Source organism: Macaca nemestrina, chromosome 1 (assembly GCF_043159975.1).
Source record: "Macaca nemestrina isolate mMacNem1 chromosome 1, mMacNem.hap1, whole genome shotgun sequence".
In the NCBI taxonomy this organism is placed as follows: domain Eukaryota; kingdom Metazoa; phylum Chordata; class Mammalia; order Primates; family Cercopithecidae; genus Macaca; species Macaca nemestrina.
The window spans coordinates 27209770-27223172 of NC_092125.1; the positions used below are offsets into that span (position 1 = coordinate 27209770).

The following is a 13403-nucleotide window of genomic DNA, read 5'->3' on the forward strand; positions in this document are numbered from 1 at the left end:
GTGTTTACTGCAGCACTATTGACAACAGCCAAAATTTGGAAGCAACTTAAGTGCTCATCAAAAGAATGGATAAGGAAAATATGGTACAAATACCATTTTAAAAAATGTGAATTTTGTCAGCCATAAAAAAAAATGTGATTCTGTCATTTGCAACAACATAATGGAATTAAAGGTCATTATGTTAAGTGAAATAAGCCAGGCACAGAAACACAAGCATTGCATGTTCTCACTTACTTGCAAGATGTGAAAATCAAAACAATTGAACTCATGGAGATAGAAAGTAGAAGGCTGGGAAAGGTAGTAGGGTGTTGTGAGGAGGTGAGTGAGGATGGTTAATGGGTACAAAAAAAAAAAAAAAGAAAGAGTGAGTAAGACCTAGTATTCAAGAGCATAATAGGTCAATAATAATTTAATTATACAATTTAAAATAACTAGAAGAGTATAACTTGATTGTTTTTTAACACAAAGGATAAATACTTGAGGAAATGGATACCAAATTTTCCAAAATATGTTTATTATGCATTGCATGCCTGTACCAAAATATCTCATGTACATACTTATATATTAAAGTATTAAACATATACTTACATATTTATAAATATTAAATATAGTCAGTATATTAAATTATCTTATATACACACATACATACACCTAGTATACTATGGATGTGTATAATATATGTAACATATATATATTATACACACACACACACATACCTGCTATGTACCCACAAAAATTTTGTTTAATTTTGTTTAAAAAAGACTGATTTCATGCCACATAAGCCTTGTATGATCTGGCCTCAGGCTACCTCTTTATCTCCTCTGCCTCACCTGCCTCTGCCACCCTCTCCCTCACCTTCTCTGCTCCAGTTACACTGGCCTTCTTGCTGGTTACTAAATAAACCAAGCAGGCTCCCACCTCAGGGTTTTTGGATGTACTATTTCCTCTGCCTAGACAGCTCTAGGGCTAGGATTCTCAGGGCTCTCCACATCATCACTTCATTCAGGTCTCCACTCATATGTCAGCAATGTAAGGAAGCTTCTCTGACCAGCCAACTAAATACCAACTTCTTCACTCTCTGTCTTGTTTGATTTTTTTTTCCATAACACTTATCAAAACCACACATTATACTATGTATTTGTTTATTCTGCGTCTCCCCAGAAGTGTTAGCTCCATAAGGGTGGGACTTTGTCACTGATTGCTCAGAACAGTGCCTGGCACTCAAGAGAAACTTAAAAATAATTGTTGAATGAATGAAGCTAGAGCTCTCTCTCAGAATAAGAGTCCACTGTTTTTGACCCAGAATTCTAGACTTTTCTCTAGAGGTGAACAGCCCTGATCAAAACTGGTTGTCCACTCCTGGTCTCTACCAAGTAACTAGCAGGGAAATTCAGTGGAAAGTTACCTTCCTTTCTTTTCAACTATCTTTTCAGAGGATTGTCTTTCTTCCTTGGATGTTTGTGCCTTTCTGCTCCCTGATATTGATATCTCTTCTCTGTAAATACAATACCTACTTCCAAGGACACTGTCAATTAGTTAAGAATCTTAAATGCCTTAAAAAATAGAAAACATTCTCTAAGTGTCAGGCACTATCATTAAAATAACAGATTTGCAAAGCTTTTGTCAGGTGCTAAAGTGAAAAAAGAAGAAGGTGAAGCAGGTAGGGGGACAGAGAGCAACTGGAGGTGTTACTTTAGAAAGGTGGACAAGGAAGTACTCTCTGATGAAGCGTCATTTGAACATAGGTCTGAAAATAAGTGGAGGAGCATTTTAGGCAAATGGAATAGCAAGTGCGGTTGAAGTGTATGTAAAACTGGGGGAAAAAAAAGATGTAAACTTTGAAAATGTATATCTCAAAAGCCTAAACCAAAAAGAATTGCTTAAAAATTATATGAATAAGAACTACCTCAAATACTTCTGAATAGTCACCAACTCTGTGTATCTTGTGTCCACTCAACACTCACCCAAAGGGACATCTGGGTCAATGAACAAAAATGTTTAAAAGCAAGTAGGATGGGGGGAAGCATCTGTTAAGCATTTAATTGTACAGGACACTAGTCTGAACCCTGAACAATGAACCACAATGACGGAGTTTCCTACTTCATTTCCAAATGCCTTCCAATCAGTTTAGGGAATCAATGTTGGCATTAATATGCATAAGTTTAATTTTGGATTTACACATATTCACGTTAAAGAGAACCTGAAGCTCAGTGAATGAAACATAGCAGAGAAAAAGCTGTGAAGTCAACTAATCTTTTTTTTAATTAGCATTCCTTCAGTATTAGTCTCTCTTCTGTGTCCCCACATTCAATAGGTCTCTATCTTAACACTTGGAAATAACAGCAGTAGCAATAGTAATAACAGCTAACATTTACCGGATGCTTACAGTGTATAAAGCATTGAGCTAAACAATTTATCATTTAATTATAATAATATCCCTATAAGGGAACCAGGATTATTATTATTATTTTTCTCATTTTACAAATGAGGAAATTGAATTTCCCTAAGTTAGTATTACAGTGTTACAGTGTATCATATATTTCTCTTCTTCTCTTTTTTTCTATTCCTTCAAGACTGTGAGCTTTTTAAGAAAGAAACCTAGTCTTGTTCATCTTTGTATCTCAGGTATATATCATGGTGCAAGAAGCCAAAAGTGGGCAGAAAGATGAGTTCAAGAGTCTCGGCTCTATATCTGAATATAAATGCTTATTATTTCAAGTTTGATTCTAAAAGTGTTCTAATAATGCATGCTACAACCTAGGTGTTAAAGGTATTGGGAGACAAGATAAAAATCATAAGGTCAATACTAATGTTTATGTGGAAAAGCTAGAAAAAAAAAGTGATCATATTATTAGAGAAGCCATTCTTTCTTTGGATAAAAACTTAAAAATTTTTAATTATGAAAAATATTCAGAAATCAAAGATACACAGATATTCACCTTTCAGAGATTTCAGTGCATGCAGTAAAATTCAATAAGGTACCTAAAAAGCAATATGGTTTAACATAAATGATAAAACTGTACTTGCCACTAGACGAAGGGGTTTTCAGTTTTTCCAGAGCCAAATTTCTGAGTGTAAGTGGCAAGAAAGAGACGGGGTCTGAATGGTCTCATTGTACTTTCACAGTCAAATTACTGAATAATAAAATCTCACATGACCAGCAATAAAAGTAAACGTTCCCAGTTAATCTATTTAAGTTGAGTAGATATTCAGGGATCTCACACCTAATACCTGCTAAATACATATCACATATGTTTAGCTGCCCCTACCCACAAAAGTATATGACCATTATTGAAACTGGTCTCAAGACCCATCTCTGCCATTTCCCATGCTTCCCTCCCTTTTACCAGCTTTTTCTTGTTCCCATTAGGAAAATGAATCTAAAAACAAATTTAGGAAGAAGGAATTTAATATATAAAAGTAAATTTTTTAATAGCCACAAAATTGCATAACACCATTAACCTCAAATATTTATTTTTGAAGGTTGACATTTTAATCTTTTCCATTTTCCTCAACTATCTTCTCATTAGGCAGCAATCTGGTTAATATGAAAATAAGACATTTCATATGTATATTACAGTTTATAAATTACTTTCATATCAACTTATTTGATCTTCACAAAAAATGCTTTAAGGTAATCTAAACAGAAAGTATTATTTTGATTTTATGGATAAGAAAATAACTATCCAGAAAGATTACATAACACACAGCTCATAAGTGCTTAAGCCAGGACTGGAATAAAGATTGAAATTTTAGATTTCTTGTTCTACATCAGTTCGTTTGTACTTCAACAAGCTACATCTTGAAAATAAGTACACAAGAGAGGACTGCAAAATCTGCCTACAAATAATAGTTTTAAAAAGGCTAACTTAATATTCTTCACTACAGTCAGACAATAAATCTTGAATTTTAACAATTTATAAGAGATATAAAACAATAATTACAAAGAAATATTGTAGGTAAGTATTAACAGTGCCTTTCATCTATAGAACATACAGTAATTTATATGTCTCTCAATATTCTGAGCAAAGCAGGTGACAGTTTTATTAAAAGTTCAAATCTATTGTTAGACATACGTGTGTAATGTATAGAAATACCAGTTTAGAGTTTAGAAGAAACAGGCACCATGGTACACTGCTAGCAGAGTATTCATTGACAAAACTATTTTGGGAGTAGTCTGGCAATGTATATTAAAAGTCTTGAAAATGCACATGACCTCACACACCCAGTTATTCCCTTTTTAATTTATTATAAGGGAATAATTATGGATGTCTATAAAAATGTGTTTGCAAAAATATGTTAGTTATTGTGTTAACAGAACAAATTAATAAATGGATTTTTTAAAACAGAATAAATGAAAGAATAAGACGTAGAGTTGTCCCTCAGTATTTGCAGGGGATTGGTTCCAGGACTCCTGCAGATACCAGAATCCTTAGAGGCTAAAGTCCCTTACATAAAATGGCATAGCATTTGCATATAACCTATGCACATCTTCCATTATATTTTAATGCATCTCTATATTACTTACAACACCTAATACAACGCAAATGCTACGTAAATAGTTGTTATACTGCCTTGTTTTTGTTTGTATTTTTTATCATTGTATTGTTATTTTTTTTTTCAAATATTTTCAATCATCAATTGGTTGAATCTGGATGCAGAACCCATGGATATCGAGGGCTGACTGTAGTTCTTAAAACTGATCTGGAAAAATGCACAAGATATATTAAGCAGGAAAAACCAGATTTCTAAACAATGAATATAATAGTATCATACTTTAAAGGATATATATATGTATCTGTGTGTGTGTGTGTGTGCGTGTGTATATGAGTATATATGTGACCAGGATATTATACAAAAATATTAATAGCGATTGTATACAGGCAGTGTTATTATAGAAAAATTTAATTTTATTACTTTTACTTCTATATTTTCTAATTTCTAAAAATCACTAAGTAGTTTTCCTATATTTCTACAACAGAATAAGTTAAATACCTTTATAAATATATATAAAACATATATAGCATATGTATTTATCATGTAAATATTGAAACTACAGAAAACAAAGGATAAAAGTTAAATTTACATCTATCAGAGAGCTCTAGAGTCATTATGTGTGCATATGAAGATACATTTTAAAGAGTATAGAAATATGAAGAAGGCACAGCACATAAGATGAGTCAGGAGAGAGAACAATAGCAACTTATTAAGGCCAAGTGTCTAATCAGAAAATAAACGTGAATTAAGCAGTATATTTTAATAGCTACAGTTTCTCACAACTAATTAACAGAAAGTTTTAAAATATTGACAACTTTGGAAGTGAAGAAATTTAGGCAGTTTTTGAAAAAAAAAGTGAATACAAAGTTCATTGGGAATGCTGGAGATATTTCTGGAAAGTAAGATACTTCAATTATATGCTACAGCACCATCAAGAAAGGTAATAGGTGAAGATCACAGCAGCAAACATAATTCCCATGTTGAAACTATAATGCATACCCACCTGGAATATGTAGCTCTGCTCGCCACTCCTTAGAGTAGATATTATAGAAACAAAAAAAAGTCCAGAAATGGGAAAATACATTATGAAATGGCAACTATAAGGGATGAAATTAGGAGTCTCTGAAGTTCGAAGACAAGAGCAGGTCAGAAAAATATTTCCCAAAGTTTGTAAGATCATAAATTTTACAGATAAGATAAAAATAAGCACCAAGAGACCAAATTAATATGGCAAAAATTTAAGGCAAATCCAAGGAAAATAAAATATTTTGATGGAATAGGTAAAATATATAAGATGTATAATCCCACTGCATTTAGAATAAAATCCAAAATCCTTCCCAAGTTCCATAAGTCTCAGTATTTCTGGCTCCTTCCTGCCTCTCAGATCGCTTCTCATCTAGCTGTCCTCTCATTCCCTAGGCCCCAGCCACACTAGCTCCCTCCTATTCCTTTAATGCACCTCTGTGCTCACTATTGACTCTGCCTGGAATGCTCTTCTCCTAGGTTTCCACCTGGCAAGCTCCTTTTTATCACTGAGATCTCAGCTTAAAAGTCACATCCTCACAAGGACCTTCCCTGATTGTCCTACTCAAGGCTACTCGCTCTTGGAACCAACCAATATTGCATTACTTAGTTTAATTTTCCTCATAGTACTTATCATCATATGAGGTGATCATTCATCTATTTATTCATGTAAATTGTTTTTCTCCTAAACTAAGGAAAAAAAGAATTAAAGAGTTTTGTCATCAAGGAGGCTTTCCCTCACCACCCCAGGCTACTTCAGATCACTCTGTTTTATTACTAATTTCCACCTCACCTTGTCATTTTTCTTTTGTAACCCAGCTTACAGTTGCAATTTGTTTTCCAATATTGGTTTTTCTCCATAAATTCCATGAGGTAGGGGCCACGGTGTGCTATCTTATTAATCAATGTATAGCCACCACTTACCAGCATATGGAAAGTACTCAATAAATACTTTCTTGAATAGAAGAATAACTGGTGAATGAGAAAGAATTGAGAATAAAAAGGCAGAAAAAGGAAAGCAAAAATAAATGAAAAGCTGCATGTAAAAAAAATTATGGCATTATATTAACCACTTACTATTCAGTTCTCCAAATACCACTGTTTCCTACTAAACAAGAATATACCAGGCTCTCAAGTGCATTTTAATACAATATATAGGAAAATAAACTTTTAAGTGTTTTATATCTGCAATTTATGCCCTATACTTTCTGATTCATTTTTTGTAAATAAAATCCTGTGGATCTTTGGAACTGCAATTCCTTCAAATCAACAATTCAACTAACAAAAGAAATTCTGGATAAATAAAAAGCAGATGCTGGCTGGGTGCCGTGCTTCACACCTATAATCCCAGAACTTTGGAAGGCCGAGGCGGGCGGATGACCTGAGGTCAGGAGTTTGAGACTAGCCTGGCCAAAATTGCAAAACCCTGTCTCTACTAAAAATACAAAAGTTAGCCAGGCATGGTGGCGTGTGCCAGTAGTCCCAGCTACTCGGGAGGCTGGGGCACAAGAATCGTTTGAACCCAGGAGGCAGAGGTTGCGGTGAGCTGAAATCGCGCCACTGTACTCCACAGCCAGGTCGACAGAGCAAAACTCTGTTTAAAAAAAAAAAATAAATAAATAAATAAATAAATAAATAAATAAATAAATAAAAAAGCGGGTGCTGAAAACAAAACCAGAAAAGCTATTAGGAGAAACGTTATAAAGTTGGAAACTGAAAAGCATTTCATTTCATGGAATAAAAGTTTGTTCTTCAGTAATCATGAAACTGTCTTTGAAAGCTCTGTTCAAACCAACTTTGACTCATTCCTGTAATCTCAGCACTTGGGGAGGCCGAGGCAGGTGGATCACTCAACGTCAGGAGTTTGAGACCAGCCTGGCCAACATGGTGAAACACCGTCTCCACTAAAAACACAAAAATTAGCCAGGCATGGTGGCACATGCCTGTAATCCAAGCTACTCACAAGGCGGAGGCAGAAGAATCACTTGAACCCAGGAGGTAGAGGCTGCAGTGACCCGAGATCAAGCCACTGCACTCCAGCCAGTGAGACAGTGTGAGACTCTGTCTCAAAAATAAATAAATAAACAAACAAACAACTTTGAGACATTTTACTTCAAAGCTTTAGATTAGTTCTTATGGAACATAGCTAATAATCTTTAAAGTCGTTCCTTATACTAACAGTTCATCTGGAGTAATGATATTCCAATAAATACTATATTTTAGAAGATATAAAACATGAATATCTCTGTTAGTCACATGTATCTTAGAATTACCTTCTCTGTCCTCTTTATAATACATAAAAGTAAAGAAATTGATGAGTCCAGTATACGTTTCATCTTAAACAAGATGTATGAGAAACATGCTAAACTACACTTCCCTATCTCTGCTTCACAATATAAAGGTGGTTCTAGAATTTGGAAGCTACAATCGTAACAAACTAGATGAAGACAGAAGCTGATTAGATAAACTGCAGTGGACAGGAAGCCTCACCAACAGAGCAAACAACCTGCATCTTCAGCTGCTTATTGAGAGGCCATAATCCTTTGCTACAATACATACAACAGTGGCTAGAGTGAATACAGAAAAGGGACATCTGCTTCTTAGGCCTGTTCTTTCTCATAAACAATTGACAGCAAATATGTAGGAGAGTGATCTGGATGCAGAAAGAAACTTGAAAATTTCACTCTAGCAATTTTAGGCTGTCGTTAATTCAAAGCTGTATCTGCCACACAACAAGAACATTTTCACTAGGTCAAAAGAGGAGTAAGAATATCTGCAGGCCTTGAGAGTTCAACTATTTTGCCTTTTAAACTATATATTAGCTGAATGTGGTGGCTAATATATAGTTTAAAAGGCAAAATAGTTGAAATCTCAACATAAACATAATCCCAGCACTTTGGGAGGCCAAGGTGGGAGGATCACTTGATCCCAGGAGTCCAAAACCAGGCTGGGCAACATAGTGAGACCCTGTCTCTACAAAATAAAAATAAAAATTAGCTGGGCATCATGGCACACAACTATTATCCTAGCTACTCAGAAGGCTGAGGCTAGAGGATCGCTTGAACTTGGGAGGCTGAGGCTGCACTGAGCCATGATCTCACCACTGCATTCCTGCCTGGGTGACAGGGCAATGTCCTGTCTCAAAAATAAATAAATAAATAAAACAAAACAAAACAAATAAAGTATATATTCTTTAAAGTACACTGTGTCTTGGACTTTGTGGATCAGGACTCACAGTAAGAAATACATTTTACATCAGAATCCAGTACACATCTAATACATATACAATTAAACAAAAGTTCATGAAAGTTACCCTTACAACATGTAGTGAATATGTTAAGCTGGTATTTTATGTCCTCTTTTTAATGCTGGCTACATACCACAAATTTGAGTAATGAGTTACCAGGTACAGTTCGAGAAACACTGCTGTATGTATACGTGTGGTCTGGCCTTTGCCTACCTCCCTAACCACATTTCATGGTATTTTGTACCATACTTTCCCTACTGCAGCCACCCCTGCACCATCCCACCACCCAGTTTCTATTAGTTTATTACATTGAACCGTAAGTTTCTAAAATATACCAATCTCTTTTCTGCCTTAGGGTATTTGATCTTCTTGTTAGCGTGGCCTGGAACACTTCCTCCAGATCGTTGCACTTTGTATTATATTATTCAGGTCTCAATATAAAAGTTCTTTCCACAGAGAGGCCTTCATAGACCACCTAATTTGAAAAAGCCCCAGCCTGCAATCCCGGCAGGAGGAGTGGGAACAGGAGTTCATTCACTGCCCTTAGCATTCCTGGGAAGTCTGATAACAATAATGTAAGACAGGCAAAAAAAAACCCAAAAAAACCAAAACAGTATTTAGCAAATGTCACTTTCCAACCTCCCTATGCCATTGCACAGGTCATTGAATTCTAACTATTGAAATTCTATTCCATCTTCTTTATGACAACTTTTCTGACTCTGATTGAGAAGCAGGGACTCAATTGCACAATGTGCCCCCAATTATTTTGTATTCTCTCAGACCACTTACCACATTCTTTCTTATTTTGTATTCATTCCGCAAACATTTGAGTGCCTAATATAATCTAGGTAATACTGTGAACAAAATAAACATCAATTCCTCTAACAGTTCACATTTTAGTAACAGTGACAAATCTATAAACAAGTAATTTCAACTGAATGAGGCAAGTACAATAGGAGAGACATATACTACATTAAATGGTAACAAAAAAGAATGAACAATCAACCTTTTTCTTTTTTTCTTGATTTCACAGTGTGGAGGGGAAAGCTCTGATTATCTGCACAGATTTTAAATTTGTATTTATTTATACTTTTTTAGAGACAAGGTCTTGCTATGTTGCTCAGGCTGGCCTTGAACTCTTGGCCTTAAGCAATCCTCTGGCCTCAGCCTCTTCAACAGCTGGGACTATACACATGTGCCACTGCACCTGACTCGACTCAACCGTCTCTGAGCAGGGAAGGAAGGCATCACAGCAGAGACACCTACACTGGGTCTGGAAGTGAATCCACCTTTGCAAAAATTATAACAGCGAGAGGAATCTAACCTAACTGACTCCATATTGCTTCTAACCTCACAAAGCTAACTGCCCTTGCTCATACCTGGGCATAGGCAAGCTAACTATGGGAGAAATGTATAGTTTAACTTTGAAGCAAGGATGGTAATAGTCCCTTCCAAAACTGACCCCCTCTAGGGACTAAAACTGCCTTTGTAAGACTAATAGAAGGCCGCAAAGTTAGGATTCTAAGAGGGATCTAAAATCTGCTAAGATATAGGCATAGGTAAGCAATAACCAGCTACTGGTCCTTGCTTTTCTACAATTTCTTACTATTCAGAAGTCATGTAGCCAGAGGTCACAAGATTTGTAACTTCACCAATTGCTCCTTTAGATAACATCACTATTATAAAACCTAAGATTGGTCTTGATATATTTTTCAGGCTTCTGCATTCTGGCAAACCTCCTGATGCCACCCAGATACATGACTCATACCAAGAAACTGACTCTACTAGTCCTATGACTCTCACCTAGACAACTGACTCAGCACAGGAAGACAGTTTGGAAACACCTATAAATTCATCCCCAACCAATCAGCAGCACCCACTCCCTACCCACCTGCCCACAAAATTATCCTTAAAAACCACAACCTCCAAGCTGTCAGAGAGGTGGATTTTAGAAATATCTCCTATCCTGCCACTCAGCTGCCTTGCCTCCATTAAACTCTTTCTCTGCTGCAACTCCTGCATTCTCAATGTTTGGCCTTTCTGGGAAGCAGGCAAGAAGAACACGTTGGCCTGTAACAGGAGAATAAATAAGAGTTTGGCAAGCAACAAGAGGGAGCAGGTATTCTGTGTAGAAGGAATTGCAAGTGCAAAGTAGAAAGAGGAGGCATACTACCAGTTTGAAGTTGCTTGGCATGTTCAATGAAAAGCAAGTAGCTAAAAGGCAAGATAATTTTTTATAAAAAAAAAAAAAAAGGTATGGAAAGGGAAAGGCAAAAGCTAGACAGAGAAGTGCTTGTTCATGGAGGAATTTGTGTGCCACTCTAGACATTTTACTGTAGGAAATGGGGATTCTAGAGTTTTAAGGAGGTGAGTAAATCAACAGGCTGGGTTTTTAAAAATTCCTTCTTGTGGCAGAGAAAATAATGGATTGGAGAATTTCCAGACCAGACTGTAAAAGTCACTATTAAAATAATCAAGAAATGAGGAGATGACAAACTAAAATTTGATCTAGTGACCAACTGAATATGGGAGAAATAGGAAAGGGAGGAATGTAGGATAACTCTGATTTCTAGTTTAGGTTACAATATAGTAGTAGCAGTATTTAACTTGGTGAAAATAGGAGAAACCAGGAGGAAAGATAGCAAGTTCAGTTTTGGTCATATTAAGTTTGAGGGACCTTTGAGACAGATGTGTCCGGGAAGCAACTGAGTTAGGCATTAGTAGATCTGAGAGAAAAATTGAAATTTAGAAGCAAAATCAAAGGTGTTAATAGAATCCATGTGAGTGGACAAAATCACCCAAGGAAAATGTCTAGACTAAGAAATGAAAGTAATTAAGGAGTGAATTCCAAAGAATGACATTCAAAAACCAGGCACAGCCAGTAAAAGGAATTAATGACTATGAACCTCAGTTGTCACAAACAGACTAAGCAATATAAATTTTGAGAAGTAATTACTGTATTTGGCATTTAAAAGTCCTTTAGAAACTTACGCAAGAACAACTTTCTTGAAGGCATTAAAGAAGCCAGACAAAAGACTTTTGTCTGTTTGATATAAGTAAAAATAATATCCTTTCAATAAGTTTACTGATAGATAGGAGGACTGGGAAATAACTGGATAAACACAGGATGGATGACATGGTTTTGCTTTATTTAATTTTCATAAGATGTGTGACTTGAGCACTGAGTAGAAGGAACTGAAGAGGAAGAGGCTGAAAGCACAGGAAAGAAAAAAAGACAACTGGAAGCGAAATGTAACAGATGGAGGCAAATGAGATCAAAAGCAAAGATGGATGGATTATCCTTTAATATCCCTTTCTCTACACTAGAAATACAAGACTAAAAGCTTGGCAAAAATATAAATCAGTGTGTAGGTTGGGGGCATGAGGTTGAAGAATTGTTATACTCCATCATGTTTAGAAAGGAGAAATGAGAAGGGCAAAAGACAGGGTTTATAAATGGAAGGTTTGAAAATGTCTTTACAGAAAATGGGGCAGGGGAAAACTGGGGTAACCAAACGGATTGCTGAGTAGTATGAAGAAACAAGGGGTGATGGGTGGGGGCTCTGTTTCTAAATTCGTAGCTATAACTATCTAAAGATCTTTCTATCTTCCAGTCCATTATCCATAAGTGCTTAAAAGACACGATAGTTAAGTGAATTAACTAGAACCCTGGTACTCTCAAACATGTGGGTGAATTAAAATCACCTACAGGTTTATTTAAAATGCAAATACCAAGCCCCGTTCCTTTCATTCAGAATTTCCAGGGGTGAAGTCCAAACAGTGAATTGCAGAAGCTCTCCAAGCAATCCCAGGAGAAATTTCTGTTTAAAAAAAAAAAAGAAAGAAAAAAAGAAGAAGAAGAAAGAAAAGAAAAGCAAGCACAGACCTAGAAGGTAAGCAACTGGACAGACGAGAGCTGATCCAACATACATCTGTTAATGGCCCTCGTGGGGGCGTGGGGCAGTGCTCTGCCACTCAGAAAAGCAAAAGGACTCCAAGATCTAGGGAGATTCAGATCAGTGTTGAGACAGTCACATACACACCACCCCACACTCTTAATAAAGCGCGTTAATGTGAATCTGTGAGCATGAAAAATGCCACGATGAACAATGAAAACACATAATGTTGTTCAAAACAGGTGATTAGACTCGATGCCTTACCCTGAATTTTCTGTTTCATTACTCTAGAGACTTAGTAGCATCAGTGGAATTCAGGGTGCTGTAAGAAATACGGAGAGCGAGTAAACTGCAGTAACAGCCCATGGGAAGGGGGAAAGAGATACTGAGGAGAAGGTCGGGAGGACAGGACAACTTTAAGTGCCCATCCGCCCGAAGACTTGGAACGCTAAGTAGCTAGGACCCACAGCCGTTATTCTGACATCCCCTGGCACTCACCATTGTCTCAGGACCTCAGCACTAGAAAATAGGTATCGTTGAGACAGGAAGACACCACCACCAACACCATCATCCGGTTACTCAGGCAACAGAGCACCGCCCACTGTCGCACGGTGCGTGGGACGCCACCGCCCCACCTCTTCGTCCTTAGTGGCTGGGAGTAATCTCAGCTGCGTTCATCCAATCGACAGGCCCGCCCCTCCACGCTGTCGCCTGGGGCTACGAGACGCCGTTTCCTTCCG

The 13403-nt window shown here is 36.7% G+C and overlaps 1 protein-coding gene across 3 annotated transcripts in view; it reads right to left on the reverse strand.

Moving 5' to 3' along the window:
- LOC105493024 (NME/NM23 family member 7) overlaps positions 1-13346 on the reverse strand; it is a 208637-nt gene extending 195291 nt beyond the window's left edge. For 2 of the 3 annotated variants that reach the window (XM_011760446.2, XM_071075318.1), the window contains exon 1: positions 13162-13345. In XM_011760446.2, the coding sequence (XP_011758748.1) occupies positions 13162-13164 (3 nt within the window). In that variant the 5' untranslated portion in view covers positions 13165-13345. Of the gene's footprint in view, positions 1-12927; positions 12986-13161 lie in introns of all 3 variants that reach the window. The other variant, XM_071075327.1, reaches the window with a different exon arrangement.
- Between the last annotated feature and the right edge of the window lie 57 nt (positions 13347-13403).